Source organism: Notolepis coatsorum, assembly GCF_963971535.1.
Source record: "Notolepis coatsorum genome assembly, chromosome: 8".
Taxonomy (NCBI): Eukaryota; Metazoa; Chordata; class Actinopteri; order Aulopiformes; family Paralepididae; genus Notolepis; species Notolepis coatsorum.
In genome coordinates this window covers 45,159,769-45,183,109 of record NC_140172.1, presented here as the reverse complement: position 1 = coordinate 45,183,109, position 23,341 = coordinate 45,159,769, and the positions used below count along the sequence as shown (strand labels likewise).

At 43.1% G+C, this 23,341-nt stretch overlaps 1 protein-coding gene across 1 annotated transcript in view; it reads left to right on the top strand.

The window, feature by feature from the left end:
- The window catches only part of LOC311233436 (uncharacterized protein), a gene marked incomplete at both ends in the record, with an annotated part of 36,444 nt that overhangs the window by 6,848 nt on the left and 6,255 nt on the right, over positions 1-23,341 (top strand). The window contains one exon of the mRNA XM_084320404.1: positions 14,462-14,603. Within this exon, the coding sequence (XP_084176530.1) occupies positions 14,462-14,603 (142 nt within the window). The remainder of the gene's footprint in view (positions 1-14,461; positions 14,604-23,341) is intronic.

The window sequence follows — 23,341 nt, the reverse complement described above, 5'->3', positions numbered from 1 at the left end:
ATTCACTTATCACGTTGCCATTCCTCGCTTGGATCAACAATCAATCTGAAATCAACGCAAGATTATCGGTATTATCTTTCATCATGCACGGATGAAAGGGGGCTTGCAGCGGGGCGCCCATCAGTGCCGTGATGTGACCAACGGGACACGGCCCACACACATAAAACACAGACACGTTTCGTTCTCGGGAAAAAAAATATCAGATCAACGCAAGATCGGTAATATAGAGTCTTTACCTTGTCTCTGATGTAATGCAAAAAGAATAATCCAATTATCTGATCGCCATTCCAGATATCCACAGCGATCCGTTATCGTTAACGTTATCCGGCATTGCACATGAACGGGCGGGCGGGGTCAGTTGTCCAAGCCATCCCTACAAGCGCTTGTTTTGCCGGAGTGTTTAGAACCCGCCCCCACGCCCAGTGGCGCGGGAAGTGGGGGTGCGACGGGTGCTCCAGCACCCCCTGCTGGCGGGGAGTGTAACTGCAACTGCAAGGTAGTTTTGGCCTTTATTCCATTGGAATACCGACGCTACTCAATGTCATAGAGCGGAGCGCGGCACTGCAGATTTACCCTATTCTTGGAATTCATTGCCAGATCCATAGGGGCGCTGTCTCGATAATGCAGTGTTATTAAAGCAGCGTGTAGCCGACTCATGAACCAGTTGGGATTCGAATAGACGCGGCCTAGAAGCGTCAACGCGGAACTGGAAATCCGTTGGTAAAATAAATAGCGGCCTGGAATAGTTTTTGTTTTGGGACAATTCACAGTAAAGGAATATATCTGTCGGCGATGTTGTATGCGGGAACGAATTGCAGAGAGGGAGGACTGACTGATTGATTGATTGATTGATTGATTGAAAACTTTATTAACAGATTGCAGAATGGGTACAATACAGTACAGCTCAATACACACAATTGTTAAGGGGATGCAGACCAGAGAAAGACTTTTGTCTTGTTTACATCAGGGTCCCCCATTTTCAATTCATCAGGACATATATGACATACATGACATACAGATAGTCAGTACTGCTACATCTATACATTTATGACATACCAGATTTGCAAATACAGTACTGTTTGTGATACAAAAGGAGTCAAGAAAAGGGAGTATATACATTTGACGTAGAAACTGTACATTGGAGGAGGTTGGGTGGGGTTGTGTGGGGGGGGGTTGGGTACATTGGGATATTGACAACCATACTGGGTAATTTACATTGGAGGTGGTTGGGGGGGGGGGGGGGGGAACACTGTATAAACAAGCAAAACTGTACATTGGGGGGGGGGGGGGGGAGACACTGTACAAACAAGCAAAATTGTACATTGGACTATTGACAAAACCATACTAGGTAAATGACTGTACATTGGAGGGGGTTGGGTTAGGATATTTACAGGGGCCAGTTTTGAATTGCAGTCTCCCGTAGGTGTCCCTTGAGATTGGTTTTGAAAGTGGGTAGTGATCCACATTCCTTTACAGCTTTGGGTAGGGCGTTCCACATTGATGTGGCATAATTGCGAAACGTGTTTAGTCCCTTATTTGAGCCGAATCTGGGTTTAACATGATTTGTGGAGCTCCCTCTGGTGTTGTGATCGTGGTATTCACTGACCTTTGGGAAGTATTTTGACATGTACATGGGTACCTTGGTCGTGTAGTGTATCTTGTAGACCAGGCCCATTGCAAGTTGCTGTACTCTGTCGTCTACTCTAAGCCATCCTAGGTTGTCAAAGTGGGCAGGGGTGAGGTGGGTTCTAGGAGTAAGGTCAAGCAGTAGTCTGACCAGTTTGTTTTGAGATGTTTGTAATTTTGTTTTTAGCGCCTTTGAGGTGCTTTGGTACCATGAGGTGCAAGCATAGTCGTAGTACCCTTGAATGAGTGCTCCTGCCAGAGTCTTCAGGGTATTCCTGTTTACCAGAGAGGAGATCCGGTACAAGAATCGAGTTCTTTGGTTGACTTTTTTTATTACATTGGATGCCATTTTGTCACAGGAGAGATTAGCCTCTAGGATGGACTGAAGTGGAGAGTGTGTTTACTTGTGTCTCAGAAAAGAAATGTCTCATCTGATTTCTTTAATAATAATAACCTGGACTTGCTGCAGCAGCAGCATATGCATCAGGATATTCTGGACTCACTGGACATTCATGTTGTCATGAAGGAGTTTATTTCCACCACTCCTGAACGCAAGACCACCTTCGGTGTTTTACTGTCTTCGGAATAGGTAATGTGTGTTTATTATTGCTCCTGCGGCCTGCCCAGTGCGCCGTGCTCACTTGGTTAATGTTTCAGCACCACGGACAGCGATTGTTGTTGCGACAAAACTGCTGCATTTCGTGTGTGAACTGTCCATGTTGGTGTTCAAGTTTGTCTGTTGTAGTGTAAAATATTGATCTTTCAAATGAATGGAAAATCACGAATGATGCGCTTCGCGCATGCATTTAATATGACGTTATTATTATTATTTATCTCCGACTCCCGCACCCCCAAGCCTGACCAACTTCCCGCGTCCTTGCCCACGCCGCAGCTCGGTAGAGAAAAGAAATGACATCGTTTCAATTGAAGTGCAATAGCGGCCGCTAGGCGGTAGGTGCCGGTATTGACCGTCTGCGATCTCAGACACATTCAGTACAGCATGCACAAGGTGCCTCGATGGATTATGAATGGCAATAGCGAATAAAAGAAATAGCGAAACAGAAACTTAGATCTACGTTTCCGGCACTCAATGGTTGGGCCACAAAAACGTAAATCTACGTGAACGGCAAACAAAGTGTTAAGATTAAAAAGAGGTCACGAAATAAAAGAGAAAGACTTTCGTCTTGTTTACATCAGGGTCCCTCATTTTCAATTCATAGTGACATTTATGACATACATGACATACAGATAGACAGTACTGCTACATCTTCATCTATACAGAGAAGAGAAGAGAGGAGAGGAGAGGAGAGGAGAGGTTGTAAATATGCGTTCATCAGTATCTTCATCATCTACTGTACTAAGGTAATATAGCCTACCATACACATCCATTTTGAATTTGGTACCATCGTGATGAACCAGCCAGTCATCACCATCTTTGAAATGAACCACAGCTCCACTAGATGTTGCCGCTTTCACAGAATTTTTTTTTTTTTTTTTTATCCACTTTTTCTCCCATTTTCTATATATTTTCTCCCATCCCAATTTCGTATCATCCAATTCAACCCTCCCCTGTCACGAACGCTGTTTCTTGCCTCCCACAAGCCGGCTGCAATGTGGACTAAGTCATACATAGCACAAGTCCCCTCCGGTACTTGAGGTAACAGCAGTCGCATCTTTTCACCTGCGCAGCTCGATCTCTCAGTGGCGAGGAGTAACGCGTGGGAGGCTCACGCTGCCCCCGACACTTCCTGATTCTACTGTTTAGGCGCACCAACCGACCTGTAGGAGTCGCTGTCCACAACGCCCGATCCCCACCCATCAGTTTCCCACCCCCTAATACGGCCAATGTGTATTAGTATGAACGACCAGCTAAACTGAAAGCAATGTGGAGCGCTGGGCTCGAACAGGCGAGCCCAGCGTCTCCGCATTCGTGGCGAGCGCCTTGCCCACTACGCCACGTAGCCGCCCCACAGAAAACATTTCTTGTGGGAAAGATGGGATGTAAAGTGCTCCTTTGAGCCTCGTCTTCACTCGCCGTCCCTCGCTGTCGAGTAAAGTCACTTCGGCGTCTCCCCTCATCTTCGCCATCCCGGTCGCTTTTGTCCCATCAGCCAGCTCTATCACGTGGTCCTCCGGTCGAAAGTCCTTATCGACTGTCTTGAACTTAGCACGGTCATTAATCATGTGGGTCGTGGCGCCACAGTCGACCATAAGACCTTTCTTATTTCCAGTCTGACAGTCACTTATCTTGAAAAAGAATGACGCAGTGGTGTCATCCTCCGTGCCGCCGTCAGCCTTCTTTACCTGGTCGCGGTATCGCCCTTGGCCTCGCCCCCTTCCTCGGTGTGGCGTGTCCCATCGTCTCTCCTCTCGCCTAGCTCGGGGCTCGTTAGGGCATGTCCGGGCCATATGCCCCTTCTTGCTGCACGTGTAGCATTCAACGTCGGCTAGGTCCATCTTCTTCTCCCGTCCATGTCCTCGTGTCCTCGACGTTGCCCTGCTGGTCCTCATGACGTTGTCTTCGTCCACGTCCCTCGTCCTGTATTTATCAGTACTCTCATAACTTCGGAGTTTGGTTCTAAACTCCACAAACGTTAGAGGGCCATCGGTCTGGGTGACGTGCACGACAAACGGTTTGAATGAGTCCGGTAACCCCTTCAACACCATGGCAATCTGCAACCCGTCACTGATATTTTCTTCGGCCCTTCTCAAAGACGTGAATATAGTCTCTGCTCGAATAACGTAGTCAGTGACCATCTCGTTGCTTGCTTTGTGGAGGGAGGAGAGTTCACAGTACAGACTCACGACACGTGGTTTGTCCCTGCCTGCGTAGTGCTCACGGAGTATCGTCAATGCTCTTCTTCCATCCCGTGTCGCGTCTCTCATTACTAGAGATAAACTTTTATTATCCAGACACTGCACTAATTCAGCATATGCTTCTGCATTCTTTGCTGCGTCTTCATCAAGTGCTTCTTCGTCGTCATGGTGAATCTCCGGCTCTTCCAGGATAATTCCACTGAGCCCACGCAGTTCAATGTGCGCCAAAAACCGTGTCTCCCATAACTAGAAGTTTTTCTCATCGCCGTCGAATAACAATTTAAACCACCTTTGGCCACTTTGACTGGGCCCATAACCTGTTGCGTGAGACATTTTTGTCAGCAGAAGTCTCCACATGTGCAGTCAACCAAAGTAGTTAGCATTCGATAAAGAAAAAGACATGACCACATGGACTGAGTTTGGTCTGGGCTAAGAGACCGGTTATTAGTGCGCATGCTCTTTTATATCAAACACCTCGTCTGTTGTACACATGTGTGACACACATAGACTGTATGTGGTCACAGTGTTTTTATTAGTGTTTTTATTTGTTTAGAATACATAATTATGCACTATGCTGTGATTAACCTTTGAGGGACTATTTAGTTTGGCCAGCAGATGGCAGTGGAGTGTTGAGCCACAGCGGAGCTGTACCTTACTTCTGCGCGTGTGGCAGGAAGCCAATGGGAAACAATAACAATCTTCTGTCTCCTTATTTCGTCTGTTTACAAACAGGTCAGTGACATGAGATAGGCACTCGAAACATTCACAGTGTATGTGGAGCGATGATATGGATGTGGACATTGTTTATTGTATAATTTCGTAACAGATGTCTGTATATGAGGAAAATGTGGCAGTCACCTAGCTAGCTGCTAACAGTGTTATTGTGCACGCAGGACAGGTGTAAACGAATGTCATAGCTGCTCGTTTGGTACAGTTAGAGGAATATTATTTTCTATACTTTTTGCCTTATTCATTTACAATAAGTTAGATGATTATATATATATATATATATATATATATATATATATATATGTTATATATATTTACTGTTTCTTCATTTGCCTCATTCATTTAAAATTAGTTATAAGGTTAAATATATATGTTATATATATTTACAAATGTTATTGGGGTATAATTACCTGATGCCTCTATTGTTTGCTATACTGTTTCTTCATTTGCCTCATTCATTTACAATGAGTGATACGGTTAAATATATATATGTTATATATATTTGCAATTGTTCTTTATTTAATTGAGATATCTATACCAAAAGAGTTGGATTCAGATGTATTTTAATAAATGCATTCTGTGACAGGAAGCCAATGGGAAACAATAACAATATTCTGTCTCCTTATTTCATCTGTTTACAAACAGAATCCTATCTGTTCAGGGCCCCATTCCCCGTACCTGGCTAACTGAGTTAGCCGGATAATTTCCAGCATAGCTTGACTTAAGCCAGACCTTTCTGTTCCCCGAAGTCGGATTTTCTAAATCACGATGGTAACAGATCAGAAAGTTTGAACCTGGTCCGGAGCAGGGTTAAGTTCAGTTAGCTGGATAACCTGCATGGCCACGCCCTCGCAAAGAAATGCCAGCTCGCTTCCTGAAATATTTCTCACAGTCTAGATCCCATTATACCATTCTGAATTATGTTTTTGTGCTTCGTTTTCCTAGAGGGGGCTTTTGAAATGTATAATAATAGAACTAAATGCTGATAATAAATCATATTCAGCCTATAGATTTACTTTGTCCTAAATAAAATAATGCACGTCATATACGGCGCTCGGAGTCGCGATACACGCTGCATGTGGTTATTTTAATAACGGCGCATTGCAAATGTGAATCCCGCGGGGATATTTTTAATGAATGAAACCTATCGGCCGTTTGGCTCTGATTAGTTTCATATATTCTCCGCTGTAGATTTGCTTAACAGAGCGCCCGGATTGTGTTTCATTCAAGCATAAAATTGAAGTGTCTATGCGTGGATTGTGGTCTTTGTGGATTATGAATTACGAGGAATCTGAGGATTGTTGAATTGTATCATCACTCACATGTTATTGTGATATTGTAACTGGGATTAAAATGTCTGATGAGAATGAGATGCGCTGTTTGACGGATTTGAGCAATTGAATGAGCCGTTGACGTCACATTAATGCATTTGAGAATAAAGAGATAAAACTTCATTCAAAAGAAAAATATTCGAAACACGGGTCTCTTGTCCATTGACGGATACACAATGGATATATCCCGTCTGGCACAGTGGTGCAACGGCTAGTGCTCACTCCTGTCAAGCGGACGACCCTAGTTCGAAACTATGGCATAGAAAAAGGGGGATTCGAACGCGGGTCGTCCGCGTGAAAGGCATAAGGACCAACCATCAGACCACGGTGCCAGATAAATAAAACATCCACCATACATCCATCAATGGATAAGAGAGCCGTATCCTTATTCTGAAAGAGGTGAACTAATTATTTTCGCTAGCAAGATCTCATTTGATTATTCAATCCATAAGCCTACTGCCAGCAGGCACGTTTAAAGAAATATAATCTGATTGATTGGGGTAATGAGGGACTTAAAATTAGCCTATAGATTATGCATTTAACTTGTCTGCGAGGCTATTGAGCCGTACTGCATTGTACCCATTCTGCAATCTGTTAATAAAGTTTTAAATCAATCAATCAATCAATGCCGTTAGAAAATCAGGATTTCTGCGATCGACACCTGCTGTCTTTTCAGCTGAAGCGGCCGCGCGCAATTATCCTGAGTCTCAAGTCTGGTTCAAATGAACGAGACTGAATCAGCGTTCGAGGAACAGGAAAATCCGGGATTCAAACATCGGGTTAATTTAATCTGGATAATGGGACTCTTGATCGACTTAGTTGAACCAGGTACGGGGAATAGGGCCCTGGTCTCACACCTGAGACCTGTAACACATGCACACTGTGATGTCATACAGGAGCAGACACATGACTTTGTCCACCAATACAATATGCTCAACACAATCAAGCCGTTTCTACACTGGCTCGCCTCTTAGATGTGCGCAATCAATGTAATAATTAAATAAAACCAACAATAAATAAGATATAATATATATATATATTTATACTAGTATATTCTACTACAGCTGTATCCGCGGCGATCGGTTTAGTTTTTATTTATTTGTTTATTTTCTGACATGGTTGTTGAGTCATGGCTATACTTGTCAAGAACCCCCACATCATCATACACTTCATACAATTCTGTCTCAGGAACCCTCATCTGAGGAGATAACATGGGAGAAAGTGAAACCTATGAGTTAAGACAGCCTCTCCACGCGTTGGTGAATCCGGGTGTAATTGTCGGCGACTTTCTCTTAGGAGCTTCCAAGGTGGTTGTCGTAAGATAAATCTTATGACAATGTTGGTGAATGAGACCCTGGGTGTCGTCTGTAGTCGGGGCGACTGCCCCATGAATTCACTACAATACTCTCATACATGTCTGTACCACTGGTTTGGTTTCCTGGCTTCACTCAAAACACAAATTCAAACATGAACCAGAGCTTTTCAGATACTAGAGCTCTTCTTAGCTGCTTTAAAGTCAAAACACCCTACACATCTGATAAAAAATATTGTTTGTTATGTTGTTGTTGTTATTGTTGTTGTTATTGTTGTTCTTGTTGAAATATAATAATTTAATAACATTAACACTTTCGCGGCCACTGGGATGAGTCTAATTAATCTCAAGAGGACCGGGAAATGTAAACATACGTGGGGCTGTTTGTAGAGCTAAATCTATACTTTATAGTATTGCTATCTGTCCATTCGCATTGTGAATTGAGACCATAAACCGTCCCTTCAAAATGGCTTAAAGAAAAAAAAATGTCATCAATACGTTCTCATTTTATAGCGCCGTGAATATAAGCATAATACCGGATTTGGTCTAGTATATTTCCTGGAAGCCAAGATAATGGGCTAATAGCTAATAACGTTAAATCCAATGGCATTTCGGTTATAGATACGCTCCAGTTAAAACTCAAACTGCATATGATCGGTACGTTCCTGACGCATGTATGCATGAAAGGGGGGGACGACGACGTTGTTTCTGATTATTGATTATCAATAACCGCGTTAGCCTCATAGGCCGAACGCCTGGATGGCTATCAAAACAAGGCCCGATCGGGATGTACTTTACGTGAAAAAGATCTTACCGTGGTCCGGTGGGATCCCCCTGAGCATTTCCCTGTTATCGATCGCCATCTGGTAGATCGATATGTCCATTGGCTGATGATAAATCCCCTTATTGCATGGTGAAATCTGCTATGCAAAAACGTAATCCAAGCTACAGGCTGCAGATACAGAATCGAGCTAACATAAAACTCCATTGAAAGTCAAAAAAAGGAGTCCACCGTTCGGCCACAGGGAACACTGCATTATCGCGATAGCGCCCCTAAGAGGATCTGGCCGGTATTGCACCTTCTCGAATTCATAGAGTAGGGTAGATCTGCAGTGCCGCTCGGCGACCTTGAATATAGGTTATTAAAATGGAATAAAAGCAATAACAACTTGCCACGGATTTATCCGTGCCTCTGTCCACAACCGTTGGAATCGAAACACGGATATATACGTCCTTGGGCGCCATTGTGTTAACACATTGACGGCCACAGGGATTAGACGGGCCCACTCTATAAGGCCAGCTTATCATAACATGGTTTAACTATGCGTGAGGGTGTTTGTAAAGCTAAATCTATATTTAAAATTATTGCTATATGTCCATTCTCATTGTCAATTGACACTATAAACCTTCCCTTCAATATGCCTTAAAGAAATTTTTTTTTCATCAATACGTTCCCATTTTATAGGGTGATGAATATGAGCGTTATATGGGATTGGTCTGGTATAATTCCTGCAAGGCTAGTTATAAGGCGCTAAGCTAATAACCTTAAATCAATTGCCGTTTCGGCCCTACACAAGCTAGAGATAAAAATCTAAATGCATATGATCGGTATCATGTTCCACCATGAATGCATGAAAGGGGGGCGGAGGACGTCATTTCTGATTATTGATTACCAATAACGGCATTCGTTATTGTAGCCTCATTCACTGATCGGCTGGTTGGCTATGATAACAAGGCCTGATCAGCATGAAATCTACGTGAAATCGTTCTTACCTGTGGCCGGTTAGATCCCAAAAAGGATTTCCCAGTTATTGATAGCCATCTGGTAGATCGATATGTCCATTGGCTGATGCTATATTCCTTTACTGCATACTGAATTCCGCGTCGCAAAATGTATTCCGGGCTGCGTCTATTCGAATCCCAACCGGTACATGCTTCCACGTTCGCGTTTTGCAAATCTGATTGGCCACTGCCGTTTCTGGTGCGATCTGATTGGCCACGGACGTTTCTGGTCATGTGACATGTGCACCCAATCGTGTGATGCGCCCATTTCCGCCTCAACCAGCAGCAAACTACCTAACGCCTAGTTTATCACTGGTTAAGCTTAGGCGACTCTTTCGAAGTTGGTTAAGGTTAGAGTTTGGAATCAGGGCTGGCGTTCTATCGCCCTGCTCTAAACCAAACTCGAACCATAACCAACTTCGAAAGAGTGCCTAAGGTTAACCGGCGAAAGAACTTGCCGTCACACGATCGGTGCGACCAGAAACATCAGTGGCCAATCAGAGCGCAAAACGCGAACGCGGAAGCATGAACCGGTTGGGATTCGAATAGACGCTTCCGGGCTACAGGATACAGGCATAGCTTTAGGCTAACAAAAAAGTCCACCCATGATAAAAAAAATAAAACACCGGTCTGTAACAGGGAACACTGCATTATCGAGACAGAGCCACTACCAGGATCTGGCCGGTAATGCACTTTTCCAAATCTCAAGAGTAGGGTATATCTGCAGTGCCAGTCCGTGACATTGAGTAGGTTATTAAAATGCAAAAACAAGTATACCACGTATATATACGTGGTTGGCCCTTTAAGCATGGCGCTGAATCACGTATATATATGTGGTTGGCCATGAATCATGTCATTCCCCGCCAACAACGAGTTTACTAATTATTGGGCACCAATCGTTGAACGCCAACAACGAGTATAGTCGTTATTTGATCATTATTTCTTTTATTCAATATTTCTATTCATTACAGGCACACATACTCGGGGTTAAGATGGGGAATCAGCCTGATAATGTGAAAGTGCAATACCGGCCGCATCACGCTAGACGGCGGTATCGAGCACCCTTTATACCCTTGTATCTTTCTCTGTGGGACGGCCAAGCGTCTCCGGTTTCATGTTTCCTTGTCGGGCAAGGGCAGCCGTTCTGCCGGTTCCATCGAAGCATGTCAAATAACCCCGATCCATATGTTGTGGTGGATTAGGCAGTGGGCCAAATGGACATTGGATATACCAGATGGCGATCAAACAATTGGAATATTATTTTTGGAATACTCCCGATCACAGGTAAGAGTGATCTGACGTAAATTTTAGCTTGATCCTGCAATGCTTTTACACCGATCGGGCTGATAAGCGTTTTTAGTGTTCAATGCGAATGCCGTTACTGACAATCAAATAATCAGAAACGACCCCCCCCCCCTTCATGCATTCATGATGGAACATTATACCTATGATATAGATTTGATTTTGGGATAATAGCGTATAAAGGCAAGAAATGGCTACGTCTATAGTGGAATCGACGTAGATGGTTTTAAAGGTCCCATGTTTTGCTATTCCTTTCACTATTTGGGCAATGTCTGTATGTTTTTTTTCAAGAAAATTCATTGTTTTGTATTTCTAATCAAGTACTCTAAGCTGCATTTTTCCACTTCAACATTTCAAGCTCTTTTGAGCTGGGCTCCGCCCATACTCGCAAATCGCTTTGAGTGACAGTCACCCACAGTCTGCAATGGTAATTAATTTCGCAGCGTGGGGGAATAATCCCACGGGACAATGCATTAGTAACTTGTTTCAAATGACAATATATACCCTGTGAATATTATTGCACGGATTGGAATACGCGTGAGAGTGTGCGTTTGCGCTATGATATTTTGCAACAGGTTGACGTGACACGAGTGCCGACAGAGAGAGAGCAGAGAACGGAGCATTGTTTCCCCACACACACGCAGTCGGGAGTGTGTGTGTAAATGCTCCGTATCCCTCTCTCTCCCTCTCTCTCTATCTCTCTCTCTCCCTCTCGTTCTCTGCTCTCTCTCTGTCAGCACCCGCGCCACGTCAACCCGTTTGAGGAAGTGTCAGTATTTCCACTCGCTCTGTTGTTGAGCGAATGGTTGAGTGTGCGCTACAAGTTATGCAGATGAGAATTCTTCTACGTCACAGATATGCGATATTCAGAATGGCTTAGTTCAATGGGGGAGGATCTCGTGACATGTGAACTGGACGCGTGTATATTTTCCCTAACGGAGTTACACTTCCGCGTTCGGTTTGCGCGATCTGATTGGCCACTGACGTTTTTTTCAGCGCCAATCACGTTACTCCTAACAAACTGGTTAAGCTTGGCAACTCTTTCGAAGTTGGTTAAGGTTAGGGTTAAGGTTAGGGTTAGGGTTAGTTGGTTAATGTTAGGGTTAAGGTTAGGGTTAGGGTTAGTTGGTTAAGGTTAGGGTTAGGGTTAGGGTTAGTTGGTTAAGGTTAGGGTTAGGGTAACAGCTTGCTGGCGCGATTGTTAGGAGTAATGCGATTGGCGCTGAAAAAAACGTCAGTGGCCAATCAGATCGTGCAAACCGAACGCGGAAGTGCAACTCTGTTAGGGAAAATATACACGCGAACTGGACTGATAAGCCAAAATGAGAATTAGAGACACAGATCCCATTGATACAACCCCACATTGCTAGAAAACAATGCTAAACACTGGAAAAGGCAATCTATAAAACATGGGACCTTTAACCTGTTAATCTGTAGACCGTTTTCGCCTAAAAGGTACATGCCTAAGTAAATGGAAGATTGCTCCACTTCTGCAAGGTCAATTTGCATGTTCTTGGTATCTAGGAACATCTAGGGACCTGGGGGTATGTATTTCCAGTGTCAGAAATATTGTATCTGTTACTAGGCTGAGTAAATTGTAATGAATAAATTAATTATGATTAATTATGATTTTGATGATGATGATAAAAAATTGATACGGGTAGGAGAAAATGCTGAGCTCATTCACCACCTTATTGAGATCATGTGTACAAAAAATCTAAGCAAATGAACCGCGGGAAGATGATTAAACAGAAGGATTTGTAGATACAGTAATTAATGATAATCGACTTTAATTATAAATTCATATTTGACCTTGAACTTGACCTTGACCTTATTATGGCCAAATCATACATCTATGGATAGGGAAAATGCTCCTCTTTCCAATGGCAGGGTTGAATCTGGATTTAGTCATCTCTTGCGGTTTTTACGATAATTAGCATAATTAGCATCAGTAAAAATGAAAATATGCAATTTGACTACTGTTTTTGATAGGGTTATGGTCTTTACTCTTGGCTACAAAAAACATATTTAAAAACATTGACCTCTTAACATCCAAGGGCCCACATGTGGACGGTTTTTTGCCGACCTCTAGTGGCTCGGGTGTGCATTTCTTTTAATACAATATATAGATAGAATTAAAGCCCTATTTGATGCCTGTCGATTGCCCTTTCAGGTGACAAAGTCCGTTCAGCGGTTCTCGATTTACATGCCGATATGTGAGGCGTGCCCCAAAGTACGCAAAAGTACACATTACCACCCCCGACTCCCGGGGCTCTAGCTCTGTCAATCATTTGGCGATCTCGAAAATCTTTGCACAGAGTTGTAGTCAATGAGTGTGGCTTTCCAATGCTACCCCATGATATGATAATTGGGGATCTAATATGGTCTCTATTGATCGATTTATGATAAAGAAAAGCAGGGGGACCTTAAGGCTTAACAGGTTAACTCAGCATTTCATGAATTACCCTAGACCAGGGGTTCCCAAACTTTTTCAGCTCGAGACCCAAAAGAGAAAGTTGGTGTTTCCCCGGGACCCAAACTTACAAAAATACATCATGAATTGCCACAACATACATTTATAAACTACTGATAAAGAACACAACAAACCATGAATTTCAAATGTATATGAAATGTATTTATTTAATTATAGAAGTACATCACAGCAATAATCAGAGTGTAATGTTAAGTTGCTCACCACCTCATAACATATGTACATACAATTTTGTAACACTTTTAAATGAACAAACATGTTCTACTCTCCTTTCTATTTCTCACCCCCTTTTCAACTCTCCATTTCTTACCCCCTCCCTCAGTCCCTCAACCTTAAACCCCAACATTGAGCAACATTCTGGTTAATTTGTACTGACTTATTTAAAAATTCTACTGACCTGACATCATGCTAGAAGGGGTATAATATTTCATCTATGGCACAATGAAATCTAATGAGAGGTATGTGGCTGGTTGAAGTTTTCAACCAGGAGATCTATTCTGGGCTTGTTTTTTTTTAAAGTGCTATTCTGAGGTCATGCTGAGCATTTATTCTGTTTCTGTATTTGTTTTTCAGGTATGCTAGAGTAGAAAACCCAGATTCACATAAGTATGTGGTGCCAAACTGAATCAACAGTCTACAGCTTTTTTATAAAAAAAGAATTGGGTCGCGACCCAAAGTTTGGGAAATGCTGCCCTAGACCGCTCTAAAACCATACTTATATTCACCACAGTATAACACGGGAACGTATGGATGGAAAAATTCATTCTTTTTCACATATTGAACGATAGATATGTGATGTCAAATGTGCCATAGTATTGTATCCATAGCTATAATATAGAATATCTTTATAGCTCTACAAACAAGGTGATGCACTCCTATCTTTTAAAGTGTGGCAGTGCTAGAGCGGGGCTCCGTCTAATTCCCGGCGGTCAATGAGTTAATTATATAATTTAAATACATATTTGTGTTAATTATAGTTATACTGCATGGTCAAAGAATAATGTACATACAATAATAAAATACTTTTTTTTGGTCCTTTCTCCCTCTCCTGATTGGTTGGTTTATCTGCAGTGGATTACGACATTGACTCCTGCCTAGATGGGGATTACCTGCCAGAGCTGCTCCCCCCCACTCCAGATCATGGCACGTTCCTCAATGCAAGAGTGCACCAGACTCTGGAGATCAAAATCAAAGCTCACGCCATATTCTCCAAGTAAGAAATATGGATGGATGGATGGATGGATGGCTTGCTCAATCTATCTACAGTTTCAGTTCAGTTTCAGTTTACATTTATTTGTTAGAGAGAGACAACGTACATTAACTCCATCCCTGCCAACAACGTTTATATACGTGTTTGGCCGACAATCGTTGAACGGCAACCACGTATATACGTTATTTGATCGTTTTTAATCTTTTTTTGATATTTTTATTCATTATTCATCCAGGGACATTGGTGTTCCCATAGGGAATGAGTCTGAGATCGCCAAAGTGCAATACCGGCCGCATCCAGCTAGACGGCGGTATCGAGCACCCTTTGTAACCTTGTATCTTGGCCTGTGTAATGGGCAAATATCTCCGGGCTCACTTTTGTTTGTCGGACGAGTGGAGCGGTTCTCTCGGTTGCTTCGAAGCGCGTCAAATATCCCCGATCCATATGTTGTGGTGGGTTATGTCGTGGACCAAATGGACATCGGATCACATATTGCTGGCAGGTCTTTCCTTTCAAGATGGCCGCAGTGTGAGAGGTCGTGTCTCAATTGCTCGTCTGTTTGTCGCAGTTTGTAGCCGATAATACTACTAATTTGATCCACTTTAATTAGTTTGAGCAGTTTAACCACAATTTCAGTTTCATTGCGGTGGTTTTTTTTCCCTCGTTTGTTCGTGAAAATGACAACTATTACACTGCAAAGTTTGATGGACGCCATCGAGAAGAGCAAGACTGAAACGCTTCAAACGCTGAGACACATTGACTCAAAAGTGGATACAGTTCAGGCTGGCTTGACTAATATTCAGAACTCCCTGGAGATGTTGGGAGGTCAAGTCGAGTTAATTGAGGAGAGAGTTGGCAAGAACAAGAGTAATGTCGATAATCTACTTGTTCGGGTGAAAGTTCTAGAGGAACACAATGCTTACCTACGTGAGAAGACTGATGACCTGGAGAATCGGAGTCGTCAACTGAATCTTCGTGTCGTCGGAATCCCCGAGTCTGCTGAAGGCACCGATGTGATTGGGTTCATGTCCAAAATAATTCCATCGCTCCTGGGTCCGGATAACTTCCCCACCGCTCCAATCATCGAAAGAGCCCATCGCTCACCGACAAATCGTCAGAACGAGCGTGGCACGCCTAGGCCCATCATCATAAAGTTGCTCTACTTCCAGGACAAGGTGAAAATCCTTCGACTTGCCAGAGAGAGTAAGAAAGTGGAACTCAACGGGTCTCGTGTCTACTTCAACCCAGACCTCAGCGCAGACTTGGCGAGGCGTCACAAGAGCTTCGCCACCATCAAACGCAAGCTCCGCGAATGTAAGATCAAGTCAGGGGCAGACCTAGCACATTTGGCGCCCTAGGCGAGATTCACCACTTTTTTTTTTTTGTAATTTTTTTTTTTATGGCTTTTGCCTCTTCATAGTTCTCTAACGTTAGTCTTTCTTTCCTCAACGCTCAATTCTATAAACACTTGACCGATACCCATCAATGCACAGCGCTCTAGCATGTTCTGACTGTGAACACCTAAAGCTGAGGCTCAGACCGACCGACCATTTTAGATTTTTGGCTCATTTTCCCTGATGTTAGAATTTTTTTTATGTAAAAATAATGGTTGCAGATATAGAGGGGGGCGCCAAAACTGCACAGAGAATTTTTTTTTTTTTTTTTTTTAATGATTTTTTTTTTTTTTTTTTGGGCGCCCCCCTCTGGGTGGCGCTCTAGGCGACCGCCTATATCGCCTGTAGGAAGGTCCGCCCCTGGATCAAGTACTTTGTTCGCTATCCATGTACATTGTGTGTCACCATTGATGGCAAAGAAGAAAGATTTAACTGTCCCAAGCTTGCTGAAAATGCCTTGATATCTTTACCGAACTCTCCAGAAGATATGCGGTACGAATGATGATGTTTATGACTGAGATAGTGCTCGGTAACTCTTCTTATGGTCCGAGCAGGCGTATTAATGAATCTCTTCTTCTTAATTCTCCTTTGTTCCTTCATATGAAGTGATGTCTCTGCATTATGAGTTTTGTTCTATTTGTGCCATGTTTATGATTTGGAAATATGTGCTCAATGTTAGCGTGAGCCTACTACATGGCTTCATTAATGGTACATGCTGTTGTGTTTACATTCTGAATGTCGTAGCGTAAATGCGTCACTTCCGGTAGCGCCTACGTGCTTACGTCACGTTAATACCGTGACTAATTCATAGTAGAGATTTATCAGAATGAAAGATTTAAAGTCTTTGATGCTGCCTGTAAATATCAGGCTACAAATTTTCTTTTCTTTTTCTTTTTCTTTCTGGCTTCATTAATGTTACATGTTGTTGTGTTTACATTCTGAATGCCGTAGCGTAAATGCGTCACTTCCGGTAGCGCCTACGTGCGTACGTCACGTTAATACCATGACTAATTCATAGTAGAGATTTATCAGAATGAAAGATTTAAAGTCTTTGATGCCGCCTGTAAATTTCAGGCTACAAACTTTCTTTTCTTTTTCTTTCTCTAAGAATACAGACAGAGCTTTGAGTTTATAGTGAATTCCCATAGACATGCCAGGTACTGCTGGGACATGCTGGGATTTAGTTTTGTGTTATGTATTTATGTTATGTTGTGTGTGTGTACTTGAATGTATGTCGCTCTCCTGCTCCCTGCTCATTATCCATTGTTCCTCCTTGCACAAGATTATATATCCCGTTGTTTTTGTTTCTTTTTTTTCTTCTTTTAATACAACTCTGGTATGATGAATACTTCTAAAGGTTTAAATGTTATTCACCTGAATATAAGGAGTCTGTACCCCAAAATCGATCTACTTAGAGCTTGGCTTGTCTACAATAATCCCAGTGTAATTACTGTGTCTGAGACATGGTTGCATAGTGCAATCTCTGACAATGAAGTTGAACTTGACAACTATGTTCTGTACAGAGCTGATAGGGGTACTAGAGGTGGAGGAGTGGCTACATATGTCAAATCAAATCTGACATCTGAGCTCCTCAGGCCAAGGGTAAACCCTATAAACTTTGAGTGTCTTTTTATTAAAATTTATTTTCATGAAAATAAGCAGTTGACCATAGAAAATATTTATAGACCTCCTGATTCTCCCTCTGAATCTACAAATGATATATTATCCATAGATAGATAGATCGTCTAAATGAAATTATTATCTTGGGTGACTTTAACATCAACTGGCTAGATCGATCATCTAGTAATGCTCGAAACCTATTTGGCAGTGTCAATTTAACTCAACTCATTAGTGAGCCTACTAGAGTTGATACTAGATCCAAGTCCCTGCTAGATTGGATTCTCGTCTCACACCCGGACGCCTATTGCTTATTAACAGCGAAGCAGTGCTGCCGTTGCTTCCGCGTTTTCCCTGATTGGCTGCGACACGCCCCGCGGCAGGCGCGGCAACCGCAGAGCTTGCGGCATTATGTAACCGCCCTAATCCGCCATGATTTTCATTCGAAGCTCAGCTCACCTGGCAGCGCAGCGGTCCTGCGGTCCTGCGGTCCGTTGTTGACAAGTTCGAATCCCATCAAATTTTTTTTTTAACGTGTATTCTTTCGCCGGTTAAGGTTAGGCATGGTTAAGGTTAAGGTTAAGGTTAAGGTTAGGCATTGTTTCGGAGTTGGTTATGGTTAGAACGGTTAAGTTTAGGCGCTGTTAAGGAGCTGGTTAAGGTTAGAGTTTGTCTTAGAAAATGGCAATATTCTTTCTATGGTTAAGGTTAGGCATGGTTAAGGTTAAGGTTAAGGTTAGGCATTGTTTCGGAGTTGGTTAAGGTTAGAACGGTTAAGTTTAGGCGCTGTTAAGGAGCTGGTTAAGGTTAGAGTTTGTCTTAGAGAATGGCAATATTCTTTCTATGGTTAAGGTTAAGGTTAGGCATGGTTAAGGTTAAGGTTAAGGTTAGGCATTGTTTCGGAGTTGGTTAAGGTTAGAACGGTTAAGTTTAGGCGCTGTTAAGGAGCTGGTTAAGGTTAGCGTTTGTCTTAGAGAATGGCAATAGACAGCCTATTTCCGCATTGCCGCTCTCTCGCGCTGCCGCGGTCACATGGTCAAATTGTCACATTCTTGCACTCCTCCGCTGTTAAAAAGCAACACGCCACCCGGACAGAATTTCAAACTCTGGTGTGTTACCTGATAGTTTCAGCGACCATTCTATCATCTTCTGCATTTGGAAGATAAAGTTACCACGTCTACCACCAAAATTTATCAGGATAAGACAATGTAGGAATTTGAATATTGAGCACTTTATTCAAGATATAACATCTATAAATTGGGACAGGTTTAAATTGATTCCATTTGTTGAAGATGCATGGAATTTCTTCTACACTGAGCTTACTAATGTTATTGACCATCATGCTCCCTGGAAGATGCTCAAAGTAAAGGGTAGACACTTGCCCTGGATTAATAGTGAACTTATAAATCTGTATAAACAAAGAGATAAGGCTTGGGAAAAGCATCGTCTGACAAAGGATTCTGCCGACTTCATTGCATATAAACAAATACGGAACTTATGTACAACTAAAACAAGAAATGCTAAATCCAACTATTTCAAAGATTGTTTAAGCAATGAATTTAGCAATCCAAAACAGTTTTGGAAGAGAATCAACAGCATTACTAAGAAGTCATCTATAAATCCCACTCATATTAGAATTAATAATGAAGTTGTCAATGATCCCTCCTCAATTGCACTTGCCTTTAATCAGCACTTTAATTCTGTCTGCAGACTCAAATTTAATGACTCCTCATATTCCGATGTGCCTCTTAATAACACCAGATGCAACAGCTCTTTTTCCTTTAGAAGTATCCGTCCGCTTGATGTTCAGAAGGTCATTGATGAATTAAGATTGGGTACTAGCTGTGGTTCAGATGGTATGGAGATCAAATTATTATTTTCTATATTTGTTAATGATCTCACCCTGATACCATCTGACTGTCTTACTCAATTGTATGCTGACGATACAGTGATTTATTCTTCTAAGTCTGATATTCAACAAATTCAGTACTCTTTACAGACTCATTTTGATGCTGTCCAGAAATGGTTATCTATTAACAAACTTTTATTAAATAAGAAGAAGTCCTATAGTATGCTGTTTGGTACTAGATCAAATCTGGTGCAAATATCAAATCAGTTGTCGATTAAGTTTTTAGATGATGCTCCTCTTGAAAATGTCGATGAATATAAGTATCTGGGTCTTTGGCTTGATTCTCAACTCACCTTCAAGTCACATATTGATGCTGTGATGAAGAAAACAAATTGTAGCCTGAGAATATTGTATCGTTCTATTAACTGTTTTTCTCTTCAGGTTAGGAAAATAATCATTATACAGCTGGTACTTCCAATAATGGATTATGCAGACATAGTCTATCAAAACACCACACTAACAAATCCCCGTCCTTTAAATGTTACTTATAATAGTGTTTGCAGATTTATATTGAGGTGTCCTTATAGAACCCATCACTGTCTTATGTTTGAGTTGTTAAACTGGCTTTCTCCCCAATTCAGAAGACATTTTCATTGGTTGCTTTTTGTTTACAAATGTATTTACTTTAATTATCCCCCCTATCTAAAGCAGTTCTTAACACCATATAGTTCAACTTATAATTTAAGACACACGGATCTTCCTTTCTTTAGTATACCTCGAACCATCAAAGCTATCGGTCGACTTGCCTTTAAATATAAAGCACCAGCTGATTGGAACAAACTGCCTAGTTCACTTAGATCTCTTACTTCTTACCGGTTATTCAAGATATCTTTGTTCACTCATCTACAGACTACTTGCACCTGTTATTGATTTACTGTGTTAGGGCTTAAATGTCGTTTTAAGATCAAATTATAATTTTGTTTGTGTTTTATAAGGGAACATATATATATATATTGGTGATCCTCTTGGGAGGTATCAGTGTGGATTGTGGGAGTGAGCTTGGGAGAGCGTCTGTCAGTGTATAAGTGCATTTGTTGTCTTGTTTTTTGTTTTGTTATGTATTGTATTGTATGTTTTGTATCCTATGTTAAGGACCCCCTCGAAAACGAGATAGCATATCTCAAGGGGTTTATCCTTCAAATAAATTTCAAAATATGTACCAGATGGCGATCAAACAATAATAATAATAATAACTTTATTTGTATAGCACCTTTCATACAGGGGATTGCAGTTCAAAGTGCTTTACATCAGTAAGAAATAAAACAAGTCGCAAGATCAAAGCATAAAGTGGGATAAAATAATGTATATATAAAAGTATATAAACCCCATTCTCCCACAGGGGGGAGAAACGTTGTGGGGGCTCTTTCTTGTCAGAATTCCGTTTTTATGAGCCTACACGCTGTTCGATATCAGCGCTTGGTCTTACGGGACCGGTATCAGCGCTGGCCCAGGCGTGTTCTCAGGTGTTTATTTGAAACAGCCTTCGGGGCCAGCGCGCCCTGGTCTGTCCAACGGCATAAACGGCGTTTCTTATGCGGTCGGCCGGGAAGGTTTTTTTTCTCTACCGAGCACCAGCTCACTAGGCTAGCTCGAGGGCTCGCGTATATTTCCAGGGGGAAATGACGGGGTAGATCAAGCATCAACAGGGGGGTTTCACGCCCGTTAAGTGGACCACCGGGAGCTGTGCGTTCGCATATGCAGACCGTCTTGGTGGCGCCTCCTGTGTGTTTTTTGATCGAAATGTGTACCTATCCCTCTCTCCTTTGGAGAGGTGCGGCAGCGTGAAAGGGCACGGGACTCATCCTGGCCGGACCGGATCAGTTCAACCTGGTGCCCGCCGCGTCACAGATATGTTCTGTTAACCCGAGGGGCCCTGAGCTTTTTCGGGGGGAAAAAGGCCAGGGCGGGCCGGACGCCACAGGGGCTGATGTCATGAATGTTGTGTGTCATAAAATGCCACTACGAGTTGAAAATGGGAGACCCCGATGTAAACAAGACAAACGTCTTCATCTGATCTGCATCCCCTTAACAGTTGTATGTGTTGAGCCGTACTGTAATGTATCTTCTCTGCAAACTGTTAGATAAAGTTTTCTTTCTCTCATTCATTTCACCCCTCCCTTGCTGCTCAGCAGGGGGGGGGGGGGCATCGGGGTGCTGTTTATTATCAGTCAGCCCCTATAAGCGCTCCTGTGTAGTTCCTGGTCCTCCAGGCACAGGTCCGGCCTTGCCCTTGTTACCTGTCGAACTGGGTTAACACTTTTTTAAGCCTGAAACGCCCTAACTGCATTATATAGCCTGTATATACGCGCAGTTGTGTTTCCCGTTTTTTTATGGGTTAAGGGAGCAACCTTTTCTGTTGGGATGGTTGTCTCCCCGGTATGCCGATAGCGGAGTCAACTCTCTGACGGAGCCCGGTTCCAGCTCCGGCTTCTCGAGAGGATGCCCCCGCATATTTTATGACATCTGCCAATTGTGTCGAACTCTTTCTCTGAACCCGACCCCGCGGGATTAATAGACTGGCGGGTCAGGGTTTGTGGTGAGGTCAGTTTACTGGCAGAGTCGGGGTCCGTGACACCGATCCCGCGAGGTTCGTGACCCCACAAGATTGTGACATTGTGCACGGCATGCCGAACACCCCCCCTCCTGGCGGGTGGGCCGTCGGGGTACTGTTGTTTACAGTCAGCCCCTGTAGGCGCTCCTGTGTAGTTCACAGTCTTCCGGGAGCAGGTTGAGCTTTTCTCTTGTTACTTGTCGGCCTGGGTTAAGGGATCAACCTCCTTTTTTGGAGTGTTTGTCTCCCCGGTATGCCATCTGACCACACAGGATTATGGGAGAGAGCCTCCTCAGAGAACTTCGGAGCCTCCTCCTCAGGGAGTTTTTCAGAGCCTCCTCAGGAAGTTCTTCGGAGCCCCCCCCCCCCCCCCTCAATGGATCCTCCTCTTCTGGGAGTTCTTTCAGAGCCTCTTCCTCGGGGGGTCCTCGATGCGTGCCAGGCGGAGAAGGGCCTTCACCTGTTGTAGGCCCTGTCCGATACGCTGGCGGTGTAGAGGGTGGTGTCACGAGTAAACGCCTGGAGAGGTCTCGACGCAGCGGCCTCGTTGACCTCACCAGGTCCCTTTTGTCAGGTCCTGGCCCCTGGACTCTGCGGTAAGCCTGCCTTGAGTGGCCTGGGACTGGGACCTCCTTCGCGCCCCGCTGCTATGGCTTCGCCCACGGGGTCGGGGTTTGGAATCCCGACCCCTCGGGACGCCTCGCGGGCAGCGTCAGGGTTTAACGACGCCGACCCCATGAGGTGTGGAAGCGGTAACACAGGCTTATGTACTGTACTGTTAATCCTTAATTTGATATGTTTTCTAGCACTATTTTGTCCTATTAAGTTCTTCATTTGATGCCGTATAACTTTTGGATTTCCTTTAGAATTAGCTATTATGTCTAGGAAATAATTTAAAAAAATATATACAGAACTTCTCTCTCTCTCTCTATCTATCTATTTGTTAATAGAGTTGTTCCGATACCGATACCAGTATCGGAAAAGCCGCCGATACTGCCTAAAATGCTGGTATCGGTATCGGCGAGTACCCTCTAATGGTGCGCTCCGATACCATATGACATAATTTATCAACAACACTGCGGACGTTGGGCTCTGTGGCTCTGCAGATATACCCTACTCGCTTAGTGAGCATTATAAAACAAACTTGTGCTTAATCGACCATGAATTAAAGTGTCAATGCCATTTCATTTGTCATTTTAACAGCAGAACAGATACTTTCTTAAAATGCCATCGTCCCGACAGAGCGCTGTTGACGGGGAGCTCTTTGGGT